Source organism: Maniola hyperantus, chromosome 18 (assembly GCF_902806685.2).
Source record: "Maniola hyperantus chromosome 18, iAphHyp1.2, whole genome shotgun sequence".
Classification (NCBI taxonomy): domain Eukaryota; kingdom Metazoa; phylum Arthropoda; class Insecta; order Lepidoptera; family Nymphalidae; genus Maniola; species Maniola hyperantus.
In genome coordinates, this window is record NC_048553.1 from 6,222,454 (window position 1) to 6,247,066 (window position 24,613).

Here is a 24,613-nt window from a genome sequence, read left to right on the forward strand (position 1 = left end):
GGCGTATGTATGCCCGTTTAGAACTCATACCATTAACCTACTCTTTAATTAACTGTTTCTCACACTCATATGGGTAACTATTTAGCCTATGAGAGGTCGCGTTCGTTCGTTTTTAATTATCATTTGCTCCACAGCCTAAAGAGATACTTCATACAGTCTGTCGACGCAGACGTCTTATTGACAGAATAACCCTGCGGAGTCAAGGTGGGAGCGAGTATACTTACCGGTAGAACATTATTTGGCTAAATTGGCTTAGTCATTAGTGGATTGGTCGTTCAGGTATGTATACGTATACGAACGTGAATTCGGCTCGTCCGCAAACATCAAGGGTGTTGGTTTACCGTATGTATTTACGCTGTGCCATCCCAAAATCAGTACCCTTATTTTAAATGCGAAAGTGTGTTTGTTTGTTGGTTTGTCCTTCAATCACGGTGCAACGGATTAACGTGATTTTTTTTGTTTATCTATATAAAGACCTGGAGAGTGACATAGGCTACTTTTATCCCGTAAAATGAAAGAGTTCCCACGGGATTTTTAAAAAACCTAATTCCACGCGGACGAAGTCGCGGGCATCAGCTAGTGTGTTTTGAAGCTTGGCTTTAAAAATAAAGCTAATACAACTACTGATTAAAAAAACGTAAAGTACTTACCTGTATGAACAGCTGTCCTTCCGGCCGCCTCGCCAGTGGCGCCAACTGGCATCGCACCACGAGATGGCAGTCGTCCATCACTGTGTTGAAGAAGCGACGCGTGGGCAGCAGAGCTTCCAGGTCTATCATCAGCTCCAGGAACCGCTCACAGTACCTAGTAAGATGTGCGACCTTTTTTAATAAAACCTTTAGAAACCATCGTAAATCAAAGTCTGTTTAAAGAGGCGTCCTTCTCTATACTCTATCCACGGAATCAAGTTAATATAGCGCTCTATCTGTTTGGCTCTGGCTCTATGGATATGTAACAGAGAGAGTGCTATACTAACTTCTCCGCTGAATGAAGTTAGTATTATAGCGCTCTCTCTGTTTTTGTATGGGATTAGGTAGAGAGAGAGAGAGCTATATTAACTTAATTCCGTGGATGGAGTATTTAGGTATGTTTACAAAATAATATAACCATAATATAATATGCTCAGAGAAGTCGGTTAAGAGTGCATTTCCATTGAAGTGGGCCAGAGTGGTAACGTGTGTCTTAAACCAGTCAAATTATTGAGTGACGTCAAGGAATATCACGTCATCTAACAATAACCACCAAGTCTCGAATTGTTACCAATAATTTGATTGACCGCTCTTGATGGATTTTGGCACAGAGATAACTTGCATCCCGGAGATGGACATAGGGTCCTTGTTTCTGAGAAAATCGAAGAGTTTTCAAGGGAATTTAATAAGCCTTATTTTTTCAAAATTTAAATATGCCTCTATTTATGTATATTTCTGTACCTTTTATAACTACTACATTATAATATATTGATGATAACTGAACTTAATTTCAACTTTAAAGGTCCAAACGCACTTACGCTGCGCCGTGCGGCAAATATAGTTTATATGAGTTTGCATCAGTGGCGTGCAGGTCATAGAGGCATAAATGCACTGCTTACCCCAGTTGTATCAGCTCAATGCATATTTTTTATTTTATTTTTTTTTTTTTTATTCAGATACAAGTTAGCCCTTGACTGCAATCTCACCTGGAGGTAAGTGATGAAGCAGTCTAAGATGATAGCGGGCTAACCTGGAAGGGGTATGGCAGTTTTTATTAAACCCATACCCCTTTGGTTTCTACACGGCATCGTACCGGAACGCTAAATCGCTTGGCGGCACGGCTTTGCCGGCAGGGTGGTAACTAGCCACGGCCGAAGCCTCCCACCAGACCAGACCAGAAATTTAGAAATTATAAAATTCCAAACCCCTGCCAGGAATCGAACCCGGGACCTCCCACTATTAAGACCACAGCGCTCACCACTGCGCCAGGGAGGTCGTCATTTTTCATTATGACCTGCCAGTAAACAGGTTCCTACCTAACTAATGCCTACCCTAGCTTAAAAGTCTGTGCACGCCACTGGTTTGCATCCATATCCATACAAACTCATAAGCTATATTAGCAAGGCGCTGCCGCGTCGCGCAGCGCGAATGAGTTTGGACCTTAAAAATACCAGTTTTTTTTAAATGGCTGTGACATACGGACTGAAGGACTGTACTATACAGGTTCCTTGTTCTATTATCCAAAACCCTAAAAAGTTCTTACCTAACCGCATGTGGATCAACATCTTCTGTCTCGGGAATGCTCTCCAGTATGCGCATAAACTTGATCATTAGCCTCTGCAAGTAGCGTCGCTCCCACATCAACTTGTCCATAAGTTCAGGCTTATCCTTCTTTTGTATGGCGCGCCAGTATTTACGCCATTTCGGCACGGCTTTGAACTCTTGATTTCGTCTTCCTAGAACAACAAAGTTTATGGATTAGCGATTGTCTGTATATTTGTTACAAGATGATGTCCGCGAGGATTGGATTCTATAAAACCTGTAGGAACTCCTGGGATAAAAAGTAGGCTTTGTCCATCTCTGGGATGCAAGCTATCTCTGTGCCAAGTAGATAATGCTAGCAACTTTGTCCACATCCATAAATCAAAAACAAATAAATCTGTTTTAGAGTGTACAGGTATATGATACCTTTTATATGATACTCCACTTGGTATAGTTTTCTTACATTGAAAATTGAAAATACTAATATTTGTTCATGAACACATTTTAATTTTTGATGTAAATTGTGATGTAACCACAAATTCAAGGTTTTCGGATTTATTCCTTTACTTGTACTATAAGACCTACCTACATACCAAATTTCATGATGTCAACGGGAAGTACCATATAGGTTTTCTTGACAGACACGACGGACAGACAGACAATAAATTGAACACCTACCTTCTTGTAAACTGATCCACATACTAAGCGAGACGAGCCTTTTGACCTGGTCTCTACAAAGCTGCACCTCCATACTACCAAAGCAGTGGTTAAGGAAGAGAAGCAGTGCAGTCTGTTCGCGCATATTCTTCGCTTCTTCCATTATGCTTGCTCTTAGCACTTGTTCGAAGAAGGCAGGGAAATGTTCCGGTTTTTTGAGAAATGGCTGAAAAAGAAGAAACAATATGTTTTATTTAAATTTTAGACTAGATGATGCCCGCGACTTCGATCGCGTCGATTTAGGTTTTTATAAAATCCCGTGGGAACTCTTTAATTTTCCAGAATAAAAAGTAGCTTATGTCTTGCTGTAGCCTGTAAGCTAACTCTGTACCAAATTTCATCAAAATCGGTTAAACTGTTGGGTCGTGAAAAGCTAGCAGACAGACAGACAGGCATATTTTCTCAATTATAATATTAATAGATTTTTAAAACTTGTATAAAGTCTAAAATTTAAAACGACTTTCGGACTTTCAACTCGCACTTGACCGGTTTTTTAATATGAATTTTATACTGGTAAATATACTAACCTGCCAAGCAGGCACTCTTTCTCTAAACTTCTCATTGATCATGACAATAATGGACATCATGTGCGCGTGCGACGCCTTTCCTGTCTCATAGTGTGGCCACAAGTAGTTCTCTAGGTATTGGGAGAACTCCAGCATCATGATACGACGGACTGCAAAACTGTAATATAAAGTTACGCCAACATGACAATAGTTACTTATAAATTACTAGACTAGATGATGCCCGCGACTTCGTCCGCATGGATTTAGGTTTTTTAAATCCTGTGGGAACTCTTTGATTTTCCGAGATAAAAAATAGCCTGTCTTTCCCCGGGGTGTAAGCTAACTAACACACACACGCAGACAGACATACTTTCGCATTAAATAAATATTAGTGTGATATGAAGCTACAATATCAATTGCCATCATCAAACCCATTATAACATTTTCTGATCAACAGAGTTGTTCACATATGGAATAAATTGCCTAAGGATGTGCAAGAGCTCGAAGCACTTCTGATAGCGAAAGCTGCTTAGTCTATTAAAAATAATAATAATATAGGTAGTATGGATGAATAGTCGAGGCATACATTTTAAAACCCGAGCCGCTGGCGACTGTATTAAGTATCGGCAAGACTTTTTAAGGCACACATGAATTATACATTCGTGAGAAAACCCAGTAAAAAAGCTGTAAAAGTTAATTTTACAGCTCTTAAGATGTCTTTAAAATAGAAACACTAGTCATCATCATGACTTGACTTGCACAAAGGTATTTTGTAGAGATTTTCACTCGCCACAGTCTTGCGCCGCATGAATCCAGCGGCTCCCTAAGACTTTCAATGTTGTCTTTGTCTGTCTACCTTAAGGAGTCTTACAACACTGCGCGTTCCGGTGCGAGGTCGCCATTTTAGAGTCTTGGGACCCCAACGTCTATCCTCATTGCCCTCCCCATTGCCATTACACACTGCAGTGTCTACAACTCATCCATCCATGCAATCATACAAACATCAATCCATATATCCAAACATCCATATCTTTCTATCAATCCATCAGGTATCATGGAGTTACTCAAAGTAACACCTGCTTCTATCCAAAACTTCTCTGTATTATCTGATTTGTACCAGCTGTATTGAATGTAAATCTCATATGTACAAAATACTAAAGAATACTATGTATTACCAGATTATATAAAAAACTTTCATGCTAGTCCAAATCCAGATTCGAGCTTTAACTAAGATTTTGGCTTTAACTCTTTTAAGAGAAGATTGTATTTATGAAAATACATGTATTTTTATTCACACATGCATTCTAAAATATTATTCCCATTAATATTACATTTTAATTTTTTTTAATACTTAATTAGGTAGATTTATTTGCTATCCATTACAATTTTCTCCTACTCTTCAAAATAAGGGAAACAATTTTTTTGTTTATAATTCCTATTACTCCGTATTATTAACATCATTTTCTACTGTACTACTAAATATAAGAAAGTCAAAAATAAAATAATATAGTATTACTTACTAAATTAATAAATAAAAAACATCAATAAGTTCAATAAATAAAAAGGCATTATTTAATAATAATATTATTCGTAACTGGCAAATTTCAAAAATTAAAATGAGGTCAATGAACCAAATCCATGAGGCTAATGACCCTGTAACAGTGTTTTGTTAACTTCAGTGGGGCTAAGAAATTTTATTAGTGCAATAATTAGTAACTTTAATTTTCTTTTGTTTAAAAAAATACTTACTTGGATCCAAGGATCTCTGCTTGGTAAATTGATTCCACAATTGCTGCATCGAAAGGTAAGTGGTTCTCCTTAGTTTGTGGTGACCAATACTGATTTGCAAGCTGAAAATCATTAAACCATATTGATTTCAAATTCAGTGTGGAGTGTTACATAGATTTTGTTGAAAAGGGCAAGACTAGTGGGCTTCACACTATATAAAAAGCTGTAACCCACATGAAATGTTTTAAATATTGTTTAAATACTGTAAATATTAATGGTTAATGAGTATATTTACAAAGTGTCTTCAAATACTTCACTATCTATTATATTATACTAGCTTATGCCCGCGACTTCATCTGTGTGGACTCTACAAATTTCAAATCCCTATTTACTCCCTTAGTGGTTGAATTTTTAAAAACCTTTTATTAGCGGATGTTTACATCATAATAACTATCTGCTTGCCAAATTTCAACCCAATCCGTCCAGTAGTAGAGCTGTGTATTGGTAGATCAGTCAGCCAGTCAGCCTTTCCTTTTATATATATAGATGAATATCATAGATGGACAAGTAACTATATCAAACACTATAAAAAAAGTGTGGATATGAGCCTAGTGTTTTAAAGAATTTTATTATAATTATCTGTCTACATTGAATGGTTTGATGGCTACTGAACCACTAATTCATAATATTATAAAGCATTAGCTGATGTCTTCAACTTCATCTGTGTCAATTAGGTATTTTAAATTCCATGGAAACTCTTTGAATGTCTAGACTAAAGTATCCCATGTCCTTTTCCAGGATGCAAGCTATCTATGTATCAAATTTCGTCAAAATTGGTTATGTGGATGGGTTGTGAAAAGCTAGCAGACAGATACACTTTCGCATTTCTAATATTAAGTATAGATTGGGGCCTATCACTGGAGTATAGAATGTGTATTTTTCTTTAATAAGAGTATAATAAGTCACATCTATGATGTAATATTAAAAGGGAATTTTTGCCCCAGAAAATCAAAGAATTCCCAAGATCTTAAAAAAGCTGACACTTACCCAGACGAAGTCGCGGGCATCATTATTTATTTATATACATCATCTAGCTGTGTATAAATAAATATGTACCAAAAACATAAAATATTTCCTAGATGTTTTGTGTGAAAACTGGCATTATTTTGCACAAAACAAACCTAAGACAATGGTCATTATTAAGTTTATTGTCTTTAATCTAAAATACCAACTGAAAAGTTGCAAAATGTTTTTAAATGTAGACAACCTCAAAAAGTGTAGAGCTGTTTGTATTATACGATATATGTCAATAAAAACTGTTTTTATCAACTTCGTACGCAATATTAGTTTTTTATCTTGTTTTTCTATTCCCAACAAGCGCTTTTTGGATCAGTTATGACTTAAATTTGCAGAAAATACCAGGAATTGTAGAAACATAAATATAACCTCAAAAATATACTTACGAGTGTTATTCGATCAGCATTTATCTGAGAGAGTGTCGGCAGCGGTATTTTTGGCTTATCGACATTCTGTTGCACATCTACTTTCATTTTTGTTATTCAAAAATTAGCGAAAAACTATGTTGAACTTGACCGTTTACTAACAATACCTAAACGTCAACACTGAGCTGTCAAGTACCTATAAATTGTCAAGGTCAATTTTGACATTGACACTTATAGATAGCGTTCAGAAATCACCAATATATCAAACAATATTCAGAAGATTCAAAAAAAACTTCTTCTTCCAAGTTAAATTTTGCTGTAGATTTCTTTATGGTCTCTTTTTAAGTTTTAAATATAAAAGGGAAGCTGCTGCGCACTTTTGTGCGCTGCCTGTTAGCTGCGACCCAGGTCCCAAACATTACATGAAGATGATGATGATGATGATGATAAACTTTTGTTTCAGATATCCAACAAAAATGATGTTTGATCCACCTGATTTTCCATATAAAGAATTAACAGAATCTTTAAGGGATCACTACGGATCAGATGACCTTTTATTCACTAATAACACAGTGGTTAACGATACAATTTCAAACGAAAGTGATAATGTTAAAGATACTGAATCATTTATTTCTACAGTAGAAACAGAACTATCATTGAATTCAAATATTTCTGGAAGTTACTTCAATGTTGAGAATTTTCCTCTTCTGGAGGTAAATGGAACTAATGGATTAAATTCCGAGCTGTACGTAGTACAGCCAGATAGTTTCTTCAATTACGAGCCAACTTTGCTGGACGATAATACAGTCAATCAATTTTTACTGCCTATACAAGTATCTTCTGAGAAAAATAAGGTTGAGTTTCATTTTTTTAACACACAATCAAAGTTTCAAACACTTCCAAGTTTTCACACCTGAAATTCAGAAGTCAGAGGTTCCTTCACTTCCTTGCTCCACTTATATTATACCCTGATGCACGTGCCTGGCTCAGACAGTCACTTAACAGACACACAAAACATTTTATAATCTTTTTATGTGTGTGTTTGTGTAGATAATGCCTAGGTACAATTTTTTTTATAGGAGACAGAGGACACGGGGCCTCATCTATTAGCCTTGCACTCATGCGTGATATGTCACGAGATTTTCGCAACGGATGCGGATCTGCTTGATCACACAATTTCTTTACATTGCTCTGACAAAGAACAGGAACCAAGAATTTTGTCAACCTCTGCATTAGACGATCCTGTTTTAGAAGGTACCTACTAAGTTAGTTCTTACTTCTTACCTATTTCGTACTTAATGCGCCTACTTAAATGTGTTAGCAATATTAAGCGTGCGTGTTTGCTATAATTAAGGTCAAAATAATAATAAACGGATCAACATTAAACGAGCATAGAAAAATTTAAGAAAATAGAATTAAATCTAACAGCTACTTGCTCTAAGTTCTAACATTTTAGAAACCTACGAAAAACCAATTAATTATCTAAATCTTTGCTTAGTATTCGGATGTTATAAGTTATAACAATATGCCACTTCTCCTCTTTCTCGATCTTGCCATTTGGAACCTTGTTGCAAACTGGGACTGAGATTGTTTTGGGCTCTTCTCAGACTTGGGCGCGTTTGGAACCCTCGTAGCTTTAGTTTTACCACTATAGCATCTTACAAATAAAAAATTTGACGATCAGGAAGCGTAAAATTTTACCTAGTCTGAATAAATAATTTGAGTTTGGGTTTGAACGTATTCCTTTTTTCAAAAACCCAGGCTAGTTTTTTATGTACCAACGGAAAAAAATATTGTGAATGCAACGTTACAATTTATTTTTATTTTGAGATAAGTACCTACTTGCTTATCCACATAAACATTTGTCTTTTTTGTCTAAGGTAGGTACGTACGTTCACAGCGTATAGTTGGATTAGATCCCTGTCCACAATTGTGTCTCTAATAAACCCTAATAAGTGTTAGCATTTAGCCGTACGTATGCAATTTGCTGACCTATTTTATAAATGCAGAGCGCACGGAGCTCGTTCTTTTGTCGCGAGTTCGTTCGTATTCCGGACCAAAAACGAGAGAAAATCAAAGCATTCGACCTAATTGCATTGCTGAACTATGCTTAGTTTTAAGCAGTATACGAAACAAAATAGATAGGACATATTTTCATTTGCGAAACGAATTTTAAAGAGAATTTTATAATTAATTTCACTTTAAATTCATAATATTATCAACTCAGTCATTCAAAATAAGTCCGTAGTCCCTTACACAGTACTTGGTACATTATTTGTTTGTCAATTGTTTAATTTATAAATTAATTGATGTTGGTGATCAATTTATTAGGTAAGTAACGAGGGTTCCAAACGCGCCCTGGTCTGAGAAGAAGGGCACAACAAACTCAGCCGGGTCTCTATAAACTTACGTGGACCGTACTAAATTAATAGTGCGAAGTAAAATCAGAAGACGAGCGAGCCAATCTAAAGGGAAGGTGCACTGCGTAACTTTTCTAGAAGCGTTTCGTCGTATTTTCGGACCGTCATAGCTTCGGTCTGGATGACGCTACAAAGCTGAAATTTTCACGATTAAAAATACCAAGTATCAGTTATCAAGCTTTTGATTTATTGATATGATTTATCATTTCGTGACTTACTGATGCTCGTCAAAACATACAGGGTACTTCCTGAAGTCCTAGAAGGCTGAAATTTGGTATGTAAGCTAGGAATTGTATATAAATAACGGGAAAATTAAGAAATCGGAAATTTGCTCCCCCTCATGTGGGTGAAGCATAATATATATTTCAGTGTTCAGTTCAGTATAGGTACCTAATTCAGTGTTTTTCAAAGCTTGTGTAGGTAGGTAACCTGCAATTTATTTACCTACTTACTTAGTTTTATTTTGTAGATATAAGCAATTCCAGTGGTATTAACTCTGAGTGCGAATCCTTGCATGCAATGCAATGGTTTGTATGCAATGTATGCGAAAGAGTGCTATCAACCGCGCTGGAGACGGAACCACGAGGTAAACTAATTACCTACCCACGTACTAATTAGTAGGAACATCACCTACATTTTTCAGCCTTGAGAGGTTGGTTCTAATTTTCAATTGCAAGACAAGTTAACAAGCTTCTGAATTCAAACTTCTGAATAGACTGATGCAGCATGTTTTGACACAATGTGAAGAATTATTATTTACTACTTACATCCACATGGGTACAAATAACTTCCCAAGAGCAACTTAATAAAATCTTCCGAACCAGATACCTGGATTCATATTCTCTTTATTGGACTGGGGTGGTTTGAAGCTTCACCCGGGCTGATTCTTGTTCTGCACTCACGCCCCGATAGCCCTCGAAATTCAACCCCTAAGAGAATCTTTCTTTAGAGTTCCGTAGTAAACAAGGAATCCTTATAGTTTCGCCACGCGGACGAAGTCGCGGGCAACTGCTAGTTAATGTATATTATAGTTTTATTGAATTGTGACTATGGAACCTTACACTGCGCGTGGCCCGCCACGCACTTGGCCGGTTTTTTTCTTTTATTCAGATACAAGTTAGCCCTTGACTGCAATCTCACCTGGTGGTAAGTGATGATGCAGTCTAAAATGGTAGCGGGTTAATCTGGAAGGGGTATGGCAGTTTTTATGAAACCCATACCTCTTTGGTTTCTACACGGCATCGTACCGGAACGCTAAATCGCTTGGCGGCACGTCTTTGCCGATAGGGTGGTAACTAGCCACGGCCCAAGCCTCCCACCAGGCAACAGGATAGGATAAAAAAGGGTTCGAAATTTGTGACGAAGTCACCGGAATAAGCTAGTGATAGATAAGTTCAAAAGTGTTCTTTTCAGAACTGCTATGTTGCACGGATCTGAACGGCAAGAGCAATATAAACGTGCGCAAATTCAGCACAATGTTCGTATGCGATTATTGCAGCTACCTCTTCGCTAACGGAGAAGCTATGGATCGCCACCGCCTTATATGCTTGGGCCAGGAGGACTTTTATACTGGGGAAATGGTAACTTTAAGTACCTACATATTTAAAAACTAAATATATTAAAACTAGCAATGAGTCTCGCAACTTGCTATTGCGCTGGAACCATCAAAATGACGTTATTTTGACGTAATTTGACGTAAATTTAAGTAAAAATATTCCTTCAGTTCGAAACTTCAGCCTAGTGCTGACGTCACTGAAATGGCGGCCACGCGCAATAGCAATTTGCGAAACCTATAATGCCTTGGTTTTTGAATATCTCTTTCATTTTCCGGTATAAAAGCGGAAACCAACTCTAAAATCCTGCTAGATTTGTCACAAACACCATTGTTCATGCACAGGATAAATCCTTGTTAAAATTGACTTCGATACCTTCTGAGATCAACGGTACTAATGAAAAGCTATACCCAAACCTGGAAGCAGCTAGTGAGCAGACCACGGTCAGGCAGCGGAGACCTTACTCGACTGGGAATAACAATAAGATGTGGAACTGCGGTTCGTGTAACCAATTGTTTGCTACAGCTAGGTGAGATATAACAAGTGCCTGTACAGGATGTAACCAGATCGCTCGCAAAAACTTAGCGTAACTATATAAAAACAATCCAATACCAATAACCATTTGCCTCATTTTGTAGTTTTAGTGATCTAGTATTTTTCAAACCCGCAATGTATAGCGTGCAAAATTCGGGTCAACGCCACACCTACGACGCAGCTGGCAGCATTGTCTCCGAGTCTTACGCAACGTTCGTTGACCTCTAGCGTCAGCCACTTGTTTTTTTTTTGCAATATATCGGTTTAACTTGACAAAACTTTTACAAAATATAGGATTTTTTTTGGTATTTTTTCGCGTTTTTTATCGTATCATATCAGTAATCATCAGTACTTTCACCTGCCTTCATTTTTGCCAGCGCTCTGTTTACACCTTTATATGTCATTGAATTATTATGTACCTACTAGCTGATGCCCGCGACTTCGTCTGCGTGGATTTAGAGGTTTTTAAAAATCCCGGAATAAAAATTAGCCTATGTCACTCTCCAGATCTTTACCCTTTCTTTAACGTGATTAAAGGATAAACCAATAAACCAACAAACAAACACACTTTCGCATTTATAATATGGGTAGTGATTTTTCCTTGGCGTATCTGGTACAGCATCATTTTTTATTCCGTTACAAGTTAGTCCTTGAATGCGATCTCACCTGGTGGTAAGTGATGATACAGTCCAAGATTGAAACGGGCTAACTTAGAAGGGATACATAATACAGCTATTTTCCAGAGACCTATACCGCCACAAGCGCGGGGAGGACCGGCCGGCCGGCACTCCTCTGACGGCGTTCGTCTGCGAGGACTGCGACAAGGTCCTGGGCAGCATGTGCGCTCTGCACACACATAAGAAAATGCACAAAGTTTCCAAACCTGTAAGTTGTCTTCATTACCAGTCAATTTTCTTCATTGACAGTTCTTCTTGTCAAACTCCTTCGAGCGTTTCAGGGCGTGCCACATACAAACGAACTTTGATTATTTTAATACTAGGTGATGCTTGCGACTTCACGTGGATTAATTTTTTTTACATCCCCTGGGAATATTTTTTTCGCGACAAATTTAGGCTATGTCCGTCCTCGGAATGGAAGCCCATGTACCAAAGTCAAAATCGGTTAAACGGGCCCTGAAAATGTAGCAGACACACTGTCGCCAAACTCAATCAAAGTAGACACGCTCTAAAAACCTATACATATCTGTAACCTGTGGTCTGTCAGATTTCCGTAAAAATAAGCAGTTTCAATGTTACGACGTATATTTAATATACTAGCTGATGCCCGCGACTACGCCCGCGTGGATTTAGGTTTTTTAAAATCCCGTGGGAACTCTTTGATTTTCCGGAATAAAGAGTAGCCTATGGCCCTCTCCAGGTCTTAACCTATACCCATGCAAAAATCACGTCGATCCGTTGCTCCGTTGCGACGTGATTGAAGGACAAACCAACAAACAAACACACTTTCACATTTATAATAGGGGTAGTGATATCGGTGCGTGCGCAGGAGTCGTCGCATCGTCACTCTCCGCAAATCGCAATGGATGATTGGAGTAGAATTGATAGAGATAATAAGAATAAATAAAGCTGCTTACATCCAGGGCTACCCTTGTCGAGTGTGCGGTCGTCGATTCAATCAGTCCGGCCACTTGGCGATACACATGCGCATGCACACCGGGGAACGGCCTTACCCCTGCGACCTTTGCTCCAAGGCCTTCAAAGTTAAGGTAACTCTAAATAATATCTGTCCCGGCTGTACTCACGTGTGTAGTCGACGTTAGCCCGACTAGTTTCGAACCCATACGGGGTCCTTTTTCAAGGGAGTCCGTTCGCGCACGCGCCGCGGTTTTGACTGACTAACTAACTACCGGCTAACGTCGACTACACACGTGAGTACAGCCGGGACAGATATTATTAAGGTAACTCCTTGCGCAATGCACCTCTATCTGAACTTACATAGCTACCCACACTTTTATGTCGTGTGTGCGGTCGTCGCTTAGTCGTCCAGTCCGGCCACTTGGCGATACACATGCGCATGCACACCGGGGAAACGGCCTTACCCCTATGACCTTTGCTCCAAGTCCTTCAAAGATAAGGTAACGACCTGGTAACTGAACTTGGTACAAAGCTATCCAAGCTACCCGTGTTACTGTGCTTACGTCGCTTCAACCTATCTTGTACTTCGTTGTAGGTACCGTTCTTTACGATCTTCACTTCCGTATACAGAATGAGATGCAGGCTTTATAAGTGTACATATTACTCGTAGGTACCTACCCCAAAAAATTCTTCTGTTACCTAAGTGATTAAGGGGTCAAAGATAAGAAATAAGACGCAGGGAAAAAAGTATGTTTGTGTATCATGCCTTAGTAGCTCTTTAAATCCTTAGTTCAAATTCTGTAAATCCCTAATACGAGTTTATATCTTGACAATCCCACAGAACACACCATGCTTCTAAGCTCAATAGAAACTAACTTACAGCCATTGCAAATCTTTTATTCTCAAAATTTAAGTTTTTGTCATAACACGCTAGCTTGTATCTGAATTTAAAAAAAATGGCCGTACTTTGAAAAGCAATAAATTAGCACTTATACCTATCAACATTCCACAAAGGTCAGATGGGTTCCCAGTATTTTTATAGGTTATAGTGTGTGAAATGTGGCGGTAGGTGGAGCGCGACGACCACCGGCGGACGCACACCGGCGAGCGCCCCTTCGCGTGCGCCGAGTGCCCCAAGACGTTCACTGCCGCGGCACGCTTGCGTGAGCATGCGCGCATCCACACCGACCAAAGGTTACACACCAACCACCACACTATCGGCTATCCATTATTTCTAGTCTATATTCACATTCCTAGTCTATATTATGTATTATCTATGACACTATCACAGCTAACACCCATCACGCGCGGTCGACTAGTCGCCCGGCGACGTCGACGGCGACCGTTAGAATCTGTAATGGCCAATGGGGTATTTTACCCCTTTTTTTGAAAAGTGTCTTAATTTGATCCAAAAGTGATAATGCACTATCAAAGAATTTACAAAAATTGTATTCGATCGATAAGTGCAATAATCATGCAATAATAATAGTTTATGAAACGGTTGCATATATGCGACGAACAGATGACGCGACGCAGCACGTGAGTACCCAAATGCCAAAATAACGCGTGAGACCCGCGTGCTAGGCGGCACGCGGCAACCGTCTGAGTTGGCCTGCCATGGACGGACGGGTACCGCCGGGTACTTGTAGCTTTATTTTATACCTAGGTACCTAAAATGCGCAGTGCGCCTGACCTGGCTTGGTGTAAAATACCGTATTGTGGGCAGAAATGTAATCTTTTGATTGAGATTTTGGTATGGTTTGCAGGCCGTATAAGTGTGATATCTGCGGCGCCGCGTTCCGAAGGCCGTACGCTCGCACCGTGCACACCCTCATACACACGGGCGAGAAACCGCACGAGTGCGACGTGTGTGGAACTGCCTTTAGGTAGCTAATTATCTATTTCTCTATGTTTGATATCTGCGGCGCGGCGCTGCATTCCGGAGGCCGTACGCGCGCACCGCGCACCGTGCAACACCCTCATATACACGGGCGCGCAAGTGGGACGTGTGTGGAACTGCCTTTGGGTATTTTTAAATTACAATTGTGTACGTGTAGACTGTAGAGAGAGAAACCTTCAGCTTTTATAAACTAACAAAGGTCTGGCACGCGCTGGCTCTTACTCCATTGCGTTAATTACGCTCCGCAATATGCATTTCCCATTTGTCTGTCTAAGTGCTGAACGAAAACGCCACCATGTGAGTCCGGTGGTCCGTATACAGGACCGGGAATTGCAGCGGGCGATGAGTCAGGAAGAGGTTTCTCCTCCAAGCTTTTTACCGCTGCTTTGGAAGACTTCTTTATGCTTCTGGATTGGAATGAACTTGGCTTCAACATTTGCATCCTCCCACTAGGTGGACAGACGACATCAAACGAGTCGCAGGAAGCCGCTGGAATCAGCCGGCGCAAGACCGTGGCGTGTTGAAGTCCCTAGAGACAATACGTTCAGCAGTGGACGTCTATTGGTTGATGATAATGACGACATTTTCCTATTCTATCTTTCCTTGAAGGTACTCAAATATTACCTTGAACTTGACGACTATAGTGACACCTTCCGTAGGTACATACTTAAATAATATTGTCGTCAACCATCAACCATGGATATCTTACGCTAGACTCGATCTCTCTCTCTGTTGTCATCAACCGAATAATGCCAAATACTTGCAAATATTACCGATATTATACCACTGCTAGACATTACGTCTCTTGTAGGAGTTCTACACGCTACGATCTTGCGCCGCCGCCTGAATCCACCGGCTCCCTGCGACTCCTTTGATGTCATCTGATTGGATAGTCTGCCAACGCTGCGCTTTCCGGTGTGAGGTCGCCCTTCCCAAGCTGCACTCTTATGCTTTTAGGGATTTCCACAATCTATACCAACTAACCCATACGAACTCATATTATAATCTTGTCCATTTTTGTTTTGTAGACGTTCAGGAGATATGTGGAAACATAAACGGACTCTTCACGGGATCCAAGCTGTCAATGGTGATGCCAATTAGAAGAATCATGTGGAAGAATTTCAGGCTGCAGGGTGTTATTTATTATCTACTAGATGATGCCCGCGACTTCGTCCGCGTGGATTTAGGTTTTCAAAAATCCTGTGGGAACTCTTTGATTTTCCGGGATAAAAAATAGCCTATGAAGTCTAGTCTAGTACAGAGTTACCTTACTTCCCCGGGAAGTAAGGTAACTCTGTACTAAATTTCATCAAAATCGGTTGAACTGTTGGGCCGTGAAAAGCTAGCAGACAGACAGGAAGCGGGTTAACTTGGAAGGGGTATGGCAGTTTTTAATAAACCCATGCCCCTTTGGTTTCTACACGGCATCGTACCGGCACGGCTTTGCCGGTAGGGTGGTAACTAGCCACGGCCGAAGCCTCCCACCAGACCAGACCAGAAATTAAGAAATAATAAAATTCCAAATCCCTGCCAGGAATCGAACCCGGGACCTCCCACTAATAAGACCACAGCGCTTACCACTGCGCCAGGGAGGTCATCAAAATTAAAAAAAAAAAAAAAAAAAAAAAAAAAAAAAAACTGTGTCCATCTTATCTTCCATACTAATATTATAAATGCTACAGTGTCTGTCTGTGTGTATGCTAGCCTTTCACGGCCCATCCGTTCAACCGATTTTGACGAAATGTACAGATTATTAATTTAAGTGTACAGATAGGTATCGTCCAGTTACAGTATTAATTAATTGTGATAATAAATAGCTACCTACCAGTTTTGAATGGATCTTACTATCAGTAATTACCTACTACCCTATACAATTCTTCTGTGGCAGCCTAGTGGTTAGGACGTCCGCCTTCCAATCGGAGGTCGGGGGTTCGATCCCGGGCACGCACCTCTAAAAATATCACTTGCTTTAACGGTAAAGGAAAACATCGTGAGGAAACCTGCATGCCTGAGAGTTCTCCATAATGTTCTCAAAGGTGTGTAAAGTCTGCCAATCCACACTTGGCCAGCGTGGTAGACTATGGCCAAAACCCTTCTCACTCTGAGAGGAGACCCGTGCTCTGTAGAGAGCCGGCGATGGGTTGATCATGATGATGATGATGGCAATTCTTCTTAGTAGGTAAGGACAGCGTTCAACCGGTTCAACTCTCTATCCGCTATATAGATGTCAGGACCAGGAGATTTATTTTTGTAAATAAAATAATTTTATTGGCTATGTTAATTTGTAGACATTAACTTCCTTCGACGGTGTTTCCACTAGACTAACATCCAGGGGTTATTCAAGAATCAAGGGGCAGATCAACAAATTCCTGAAAAGCCAAGACAATGCATTGGCGGTCCCTCTGGTGCAGGAAACCATGCATCTATAATCTTGTAGGTACAACCGGTCGGAAATATCTGGGCACCTCGCTGGAATGCGCTTCCCCGCAGCTCGTCCATTTTCGCCTATTTAGTACAGTTGCCAACGCAAGCGCATGACGTCATAGAGCCAGGTTCTTTGATATTTCCGAGGAGTTGTACTTTCCATTATTTTATGCTAAGCCTAGATTTCGTACCTATTGACCATAGCATTGTCGTTAGACTTGCTCTATGAAGTTCTTTCAGTTTCATACGATCAAGTGTGATCATAGCCCATGCAAATTGGATGTGTATACCTAATAATAAAATACTATAGGTATTGTGAGGACGTTCACCCCTGCCTTGTAATTATGCGGACATTGCAATATTTTTTAACTTTGAGGAAAATCTTTAAGGTCTAATGACGATTCAAATAAAAGCCAGCGTTTTCATCAACAGTAAATATTTATTATAAAAATTGCTCTTATAGCCACATTTCTGTATCTATAATATATATAATATTCTATGTTCATTCTTTGTGCCATTGCTTCACAAAATTATTCCTGTTCTTGTTATTTTCGACACAACAGCTTAAACAATAATTATATTACAATATTTCTTGCATTAGAACATGGGGAAACCATTTCGGAGAACTTTATTCTTGAGGAACGTATAACAATTCGATGTACAGCGCAAGTTTGTTCGAATTGGTTTCACGATTTTCTAATGGGAGTATTTTTCTAGAATATACACAATCCTTTCAATAAAAATCCTGTCATTTTTGGTAACCAATGGCAATGAAAACACTAAGGAATTACACTTAGATAATTATAAAGTTACGTATGATGATGTCGGGCACGCTTCTTGGAAGAGCGCCCAACGGACGGTATGGCTACATTACCATTTTGGAATCATTTCCCGTTAATTTTATGTTAAATAAAACTTATGAAAACTTACTTACTTACTAATTGAATTTTATTTCAAATGCACGTGCCTTTTTGAGCATATTAGTCTTTATCTTTACCGCTTGTTCGTAGAATGAACAATAATGTCAGTGAGAACTGTGCGAATGATTGTGATGTGAATAGGGAGTGAGTGAAAGAGTGAGTCGTGCACAATTTAACGGCCAACTTAAGTACGGATTTAAGTAGGCTCCTAGCCTTTATATTTTAAAAATTGGGAAATGATAATCGCTTGGTAACGTAGCCATACCAGAAGACGGATAAGACAAGGTCTACTGTCCACAATTATTGCTATAGTCACAACACCGTGCGTGCCTCGCCTTGTTCAAGAACAGTACTCGTCACGAAAGTTGTAGCCAATTTTACAGCAATCATAATTCTAAAACCGCGCAAGACCTACTGCGCGGTAAAGTTGATCGCATAATCAAGACGACCACTTTTCCAATACATTTACATACTGAAAATGCGTGTGTTTCCAGCAGTAAACTTCAGCCGCATCGGGCAACGAATAAAAAGCATCGGCTTTTATTCGATGTCCCGATGTCAGCAGAGGTCGGTGTAATCTCTTCATATCTAACACTCACTCACGTCACTCGCATTTTCAGTACTTATAGGAAAACGGGATTCTGGCGCCTCCTACGAATCGTGTAACGCTGCCCATACACGATTATGTTTACTGTCAAGTTTGCATTGGATATGAAGCGGCGTCAAGTTAACTTGACGGTGTGTAGCTTTCAGTGTGTGTGATAAGTCAAGTCCGCTGCAAACTTGACGGTAAACTTGATCGTGTATAGCGGATAGCCAACGTAAGAATGCGCGCTCTCTTTTACACCTTTTTCAACTTTCGTGAAGGGTACATCTATCCCAGTAACAAAAGACAAGGAATAGGCGTATGTATGTAATAAATAGTGCTATCCGCTTAGTTTGTAAATAATTTCGAACAAACATACTTATACCGGAATTCATACCAAAAGTTCATACGTGTTGAGCACGATGAATTTTAAATTTAATTTGATAATTTATACAATTTCCAATATAATATATAATTTTTTTGAAAACAATATTTATTTCATTGAAAAAAATTGCAAGGTATTTTTTTATCTGTTATATTATTTTGTACATGTTGCAAGCATTTGATATAAGTATGTGCATCTGTCGTTTGATGTTCATATATCATTTATTTATTATTCTAATTGGTACAGTCAAGAATTTAAAAGAAAAAGTCTCTCGCAAGTATCAGACTCATTAACTTTAAGTACGTAACGAAAACTGAAAAAATCATACGACAGACGCACAAACTCGCAGGCTAAATTTTAGTACAAACGTGAAAGTATTTTATTTCAAATAGACGCGTTTATCCATATTTTACTAACTTACTTAAGTAAACCATCACAACCAACCATACGGACAAGTTTAACAAAAATAATATCTAGATAGGTAAAGTATACAAAATAAATCATAAGATGAAAAACCGATCGGAACTCAACACAAAACTATCGAGTGAACCAATTGAACCCACGAACACGGCCGGAAGGTATACGATAGGCACAGCATACCTAGACATATTATTGAGTTGCAAAACTGTTAGGTAACAAATAAAAATTTGGTAGAGTTGACTACTAAAATTGGTAGATTCCATTTTTTTGTGAAAATATTTTATCATTCCTTTTTTTACTAACCTTCGACACTAAAAGAGGAATGTTATAAGTTTGACCGTTGCAGTTGTCTTGTTATAAATAAGTTTGTCTATCTGTGGTATTATAGCACTCAATTGATGGTTAGCTCAATTGGAATGCGGTTTTTTTATTCGAAAGTCTGTGCTTGATGAAAATCAATGTTCAAATTTTTTTTGTAATAAGGGTCCTCTTTCTAAGAGATGATAGACACTGTATGATATTGATGAGTTATGAAATGGTACAAAAAATGAGTTAAAAACTAATTCTCTATTGTTTTGCTAGAGAGTTTAAGGCTTTATTGCACACAGAATAGTGAAACTTTTCCATTTGAATTTTAAAATAATGAGCGGAATGCAAAATATTCTTAGCATTAAATTGGCAAACAAAAAACAGACCTTCTGACCATGTGGATGGATTCCGAGTTTAAAACTCATATACCTATGGACCTAACTAGACATCTCCCAACCTGTACTGGCAATATTTTGTGACACTTATATTAAAACGAATTATAATATCGCACTCCTAGATCAAAACTGTTTCAATTCAAAAACCTTGCCTTTTGATAGAACCTCAGTTGCCAATCCCTGACTTGATTATCTGTACGGGAAACTATTACTTTATATGCTTTATTAAGTAAATGTAATACTAAAGTAATTACTTCTTAAATCATTTTTAAAATGTTAAATATATTCTGTAATTTATGAAAAAAAATTAGTGTTTCTTAGTTTCTAAAAAAATAATTTGTGAGTTGTAACAGTTTTGATCTAGGAATGCGATATGTATCTTGTAAATCTGTACTTGCATGTAATGGACAGAATAGAGGTCGTATGATACAACACGTATTCCAAGAGCCCAAGAAGTCAATCAGGGGAACTTTCGGTAAAAATTGAAATACTCAGCTTGTTCTACTCCGAATAGTTTTGTCACAAACACAAATTAGAATTTATTCTTCTACGGATAAATACACCGAAAACAAAGTGATGAAAACCCAATTTGATCCAGCTGGCACGTGGTGACCAACTTTTTAACTTTAGCTTAAAGCATCGTAAGTCTTTCAACTGTTACCGAAACGTACCTTTCCCAATTGAGTTGTTGGGCTGTTGGAACGGCGGAGTGCGGCGGGCGGCCCGACGCCGCTCCACATCGAATATCATAAAGTTACTTTACATAATGTATTTACAACGGCCGCGATCACTGCGCCATAATGCCCAACTCCGTATATAATATGTACACTAAATTTAAGAACATAGAGTTTCTCTCATTAGCTACCGAATCACAATTCAAATATTTGAGTAATTGACAACGGTGGACAAACATGCGCCGGAGCACTAATGCATCTTACTTTATTTGAAATTTGTACTTTGCTCTATTTAAAAGTCGTGCTAGGTAGGTATGTTTGGTCCATGCAGTCGCAATTCCGAGGATAGTGGCACGGGCGGTGTCCTCGGGAGGGCGGTCGTCTTTGTTGAGACGGAGTGCAACAAAGAGTAATTGACTTTGTAAAATATTCAATGTCAAAAACAAAGGATCTTTAAGCTCGTCGACCGTATTTATTTAGTAAAATTATGCATGTCAAATGCCGTTTTTTCACGGTGCTCCGACCGCGAATCCCGATGATACGCAGTTACAATAAGCCACTTTTCATGCAAGATGCTTCCCACCCGACGTCACTAATTAGAGGACTTCCATCATTATCTCGCCACCAAACCTTTCATTACTTGAATGGCGTAGAATCACATTGACTAGAACTCTCTTAGGAAGGTCGGGTCGTCTATTGCTATAATATTATATTCAGTATTTTCGATGTCTCAAATCTCATTGCATTTCTAACGCTCGTCTTCCTACTCTCTATTAGATGTCGCTACTGGAGGATTCCCTCGATTGTGCCCGATGGCCCCCTAGTGAACGTCAGTACAAAACTAGAATTAAATACTGCAAATTAATTGTTATTTTTCACTTATATTAAAATCATTACATATTAGGAACTGCATTTAACGTTAGTAGTTAATACCGTAAAAAATTATCCAGTGGTAGTTTTATATTAGTATACGTTTGTTCTTAAATTATTACTTTTATTGGTCTCAATCGGTACACAGATAAAAGAGAAGTTTCACCAGGGGGCCAGCGGATTCACGGACAGATTTAGATTCATTCACAATTCCAACTGAGATGTCTTAAGTACAATCACAATAATGTTAAATCACATTTGACGAATTCCAATTTTTCAACAGAAAATGCTAAAGTCGCAAGACTTTCATAAGGACTGTCGATAAGGCTGTATAATTGACACCCAATTACAGTGCCGATGCCGCCCGGGAGCAGTGGATGCGGAACTAATGAAAGTTCATCGGTTCATTTAAGTACTAACTACGTATTTAATTACAATTTGTTCAAATGACATTTATATCGGAACTGCAGTCTTTTCTACAGTGCCCGAGAAAAGCACAATGTCCACTCTTTGCTCTGCCGTACCTAACTGTGCGGGCTCCGGTGCTGCCCCGCGCTGCTTGTGCGACCGAACAGACTGAACAGAACGAGTGTTGCATAAGGAGTCTAAAACAAAGATCACACTTCCTCGAACGGCAGTACCGCAACAACCCACCCGAAGTCACGCTTCGTCCTAGAGACACATCCGATACATATACATACATAGAAAATATCAAGACAGAAATAATTTCAAATCGTCACTCCTCCTTCTCAACGTAATAAATATAGCATTTATCTAATTAATTACACAATAATTTCAACAAAAATTTCAAACATCCGATAACGTCTTCAGCTAAGTCACTCCAGTTTCTGTCAGAGTTCACTCAAAGGAAAAAACTATCAAAAATAACTCGGGTCGCGTACGAGTCCCGCGTGTGTCCGAAGCTAGCACCTTCCCATTAAAAATCACATAACACTAACTAGTGACTGCTTGGCGGCGTGGCGCCGACTAGATATGCCGCGCGGGCGGCCGGGCCGCGCCGCGCGGCCGCGCTCAGCTGGCGGCGGCGCGGCGAGCGCGCGCGCGGGCGCTCAGGGCGGCGCGGGCGCGTCCTGCCCGCGCGGCGACCACTAACTCGTGGGCACCAGCAACCGCACGAAGCTGTCCTCGCTCCAGCCCCAGTCGTCGGGCCACGCGTCCTCGGGCGGGTCCAGCGCCGAGCGCGACGACAGGCTCAGCACGGAGCCCCAGTCGATGGCGCGCGGCTCCTCGTCGCCGTAGCCCGAGTCGCGGTCGGGCGGCGGCGGCGCGGGGAAGGGCGTGGCGCGGCCGGCGGCGGGGTCGCGCGCGCCCAGCAGCGCCGCCGACGCGCACGCCAGCTCGGGCGCCGGCTCCTCCGCGCTCTCGCGCTCCATCTCGCGCTCGATGCCGCGCAGCGTGTTGCACACGAGCACGGAGCGCCGCAGCGACGGGTCCGCTGTCTGGCGGAAGCGCGCCAGCTTCAGCGCGCACAGGTTCATCATCTTGAGCCGCCGCTCGCGATAGCAGCGGCGCGAGGCGCAGCGGCCGGCCGCGCGGCCGTCGCAGCAGGCGCGCGCCGCGGCGCCACCCAGCTCCAGGTAGGACTTGCCGTTCTCGGCGCGGATGGTGTCGTGCGCGCCGCACCAGCCGCCGCACCAGCGCCGGCGACACGCGCGCCGCTCCTCGTCGGCGCGCCAGCACTCCTCGCCGCCCGCGCCGGCGGCCACCGCCTCGAGCCGCGCGATCGAGTCCTCCCAGCGTGCGACCTTGCCGCCGCCCTCGCACGGGGAGCCGGCGCGCCGCTTGGCGCCGCACCCGCCGCCCGAGCCCTGCAAAAGACAACCACATTACGTTAAAACTACAAAACATACCTACAATTTGTAATTATTGTTATTCGAGAGGATAGTAAGTGTCAACCAAAGGGCGTTTGTGCACTCATCCGTGAAATCACGGATTCCGTAAAAATGCGAATGACGGCCACTTCGATACGAGAGAGATACGAACCGAATGCGGTTGAGTGCACAAACGCCCAAATCCGTAAAAATTAATTATTGAAACAACTTTGAGTCTTGGAACGACGTAAAACAAAGATTTTCTGGTCATCAAAAAAGTAGGTAGGTACCTAAAATAATACTAAAAGTACGGATCCCTCTAGGAAACAAATGCGCGGATCCCTTGCCGGCAATGATAAAGATACCTGGGCCCGCTTTGTGAAGGGACCCTTCCCTTTTTTTAGGCACAATATGCACCCGGGGAACAACCCCTGCAGATCGGCCCAGGCCAGGTAGAGAGTTCGTGTTCGGCGATACAACTGTGGGATTTACCCGACAACAACTGGCGTCTGCATTCTTCCTCTACAAATTGTTCGCTACACAAAGGATCTTCAGCCAAATTAGAAAATCAACAAAGATGTCCCAGTTCTACTCAGCGCGGCGCCGTAAACCAGAAATAGTTTTATAATCTGTAGGTTGTTCCAGATCTGGCTCGAAGGGCCACTAGGGTGATAGAAGAAAAAATTTCTTCTGGTTTTTAGGCAGTTTAAAAAATAGCGAACTTTTTAAATAATAATTTTATTGTAAAATGTGGTAACGATAAAAAATAAGTGCTAAAAATAAGATTTTCACTAAGAAAATATCCCAGAGTCAAACTAAGGGTTAGCTTGGGGCCTTTCTAAATTGTTACGACAAAATTCGACTATTATTAGGTATTATTAGTTATTATTAGGTTAGGTATAAAACGTTCTGAGAGTAGGTAGGTACCTAGTGAACGAAACAAAGACTTTGATTAAAAGAATTGCAGTTTAGTGGAAATTTATTTTTTTATAATTTTAAACTGGAAAAACAAGCTGCTCTATCTTAGCAGCTGCAATGTGTGTAGGTACGCGATAGACAGTTGACAGGGGCCCGACTTCAGACATTTTTATGGAACGTTATACATCGCGCGATAAATTCGAGGAGTCAGTCGGAGCAATGTAACCTCGCAACGCGGAGCCTTCGATGGTAGT

General features: G+C 40.4%; 4 protein-coding genes across 5 annotated transcripts in view; 2 read left to right on the plus strand and 2 right to left on the minus strand.

Moving 5' to 3' along the window:
* The window catches only part of LOC117990683 (RNA helicase aquarius), an 86,439-nt gene extending 79,626 nt beyond the window's left edge, over positions 1–6,813 (minus strand). The window contains exons 1-6 of the mRNA XM_034978153.2: positions 6,646–6,813; positions 5,204–5,304; positions 3,476–3,632; positions 2,910–3,114; positions 2,233–2,425; positions 651–804 (exon numbers count right to left, since the gene is read on the minus strand). Coding sequence (XP_034834044.1) covers positions 651–804; positions 2,233–2,425; positions 2,910–3,114; positions 3,476–3,632; positions 5,204–5,304; positions 6,646–6,732 — 897 coding nt within the window. The 5' untranslated portion in view covers positions 6,733–6,813. The remainder of the gene's footprint in view (positions 1–650; positions 805–2,232; positions 2,426–2,909; positions 3,115–3,475; positions 3,633–5,203; positions 5,305–6,645) is intronic.
* Positions 1–24,613, plus strand: part of LOC117990687 (probable G-protein coupled receptor Mth-like 3) — a 93,048-nt gene that overhangs the window by 27,670 nt on the left and 40,765 nt on the right. The gene's annotated exons all lie outside the window — the stretch shown is intronic.
* LOC117990833 (zinc finger protein ZFP2-like) lies at positions 5,182–15,861 on the plus strand. Its single transcript, XM_034978327.2, has 11 exons — positions 5,182–5,258; positions 7,088–7,478; positions 7,704–7,878; positions 9,514–9,630; positions 10,458–10,624; positions 10,942–11,126; positions 11,875–12,016; positions 12,732–12,857; positions 13,796–13,920; positions 14,493–14,612; positions 15,655–15,861. The coding sequence occupies exons 2-11, from the start codon at positions 7,101–7,103 to the stop codon at positions 15,725–15,727; spliced, it is 1,608 nt and encodes a 535-aa protein (XP_034834218.1). The 5' UTR covers positions 5,182–5,258; positions 7,088–7,100; the 3' UTR covers positions 15,728–15,861.
* tara (taranis) overlaps positions 17,470–24,613 on the minus strand; it is a 57,679-nt gene continuing 50,535 nt past the window's right edge. For both annotated transcript variants that reach the window (XM_069504740.1, XM_034978159.2), the window contains one exon: positions 17,470–23,438. In XM_069504740.1, the coding sequence (XP_069360841.1) occupies positions 22,719–23,438 (720 nt within the window). In that variant the 3' untranslated portion in view covers positions 17,470–22,718. The remainder of the gene's footprint in view (positions 23,439–24,613) is intronic.

Coding starts and splice junctions, on each gene's coding strand:
- LOC117990833 (XM_034978327.2), top strand. CDS start 7,101: ATGATGTTTGATCCACCTGATTTTCCATATAAAGAATTAACAGAATCT. Junction 9,631..10,457: donor GCTGGAGACGGAACCACGAG/GTAAACTAATTA, acceptor TGTTCTTTTCAG/AACTGCTATGTTGCACGGAT. Junction 11,127..11,874: donor CAATTGTTTGCTACAGCTAG/GTGAGATATAAC, acceptor GCTATTTTCCAG/AGACCTATACCGCCACAAGC.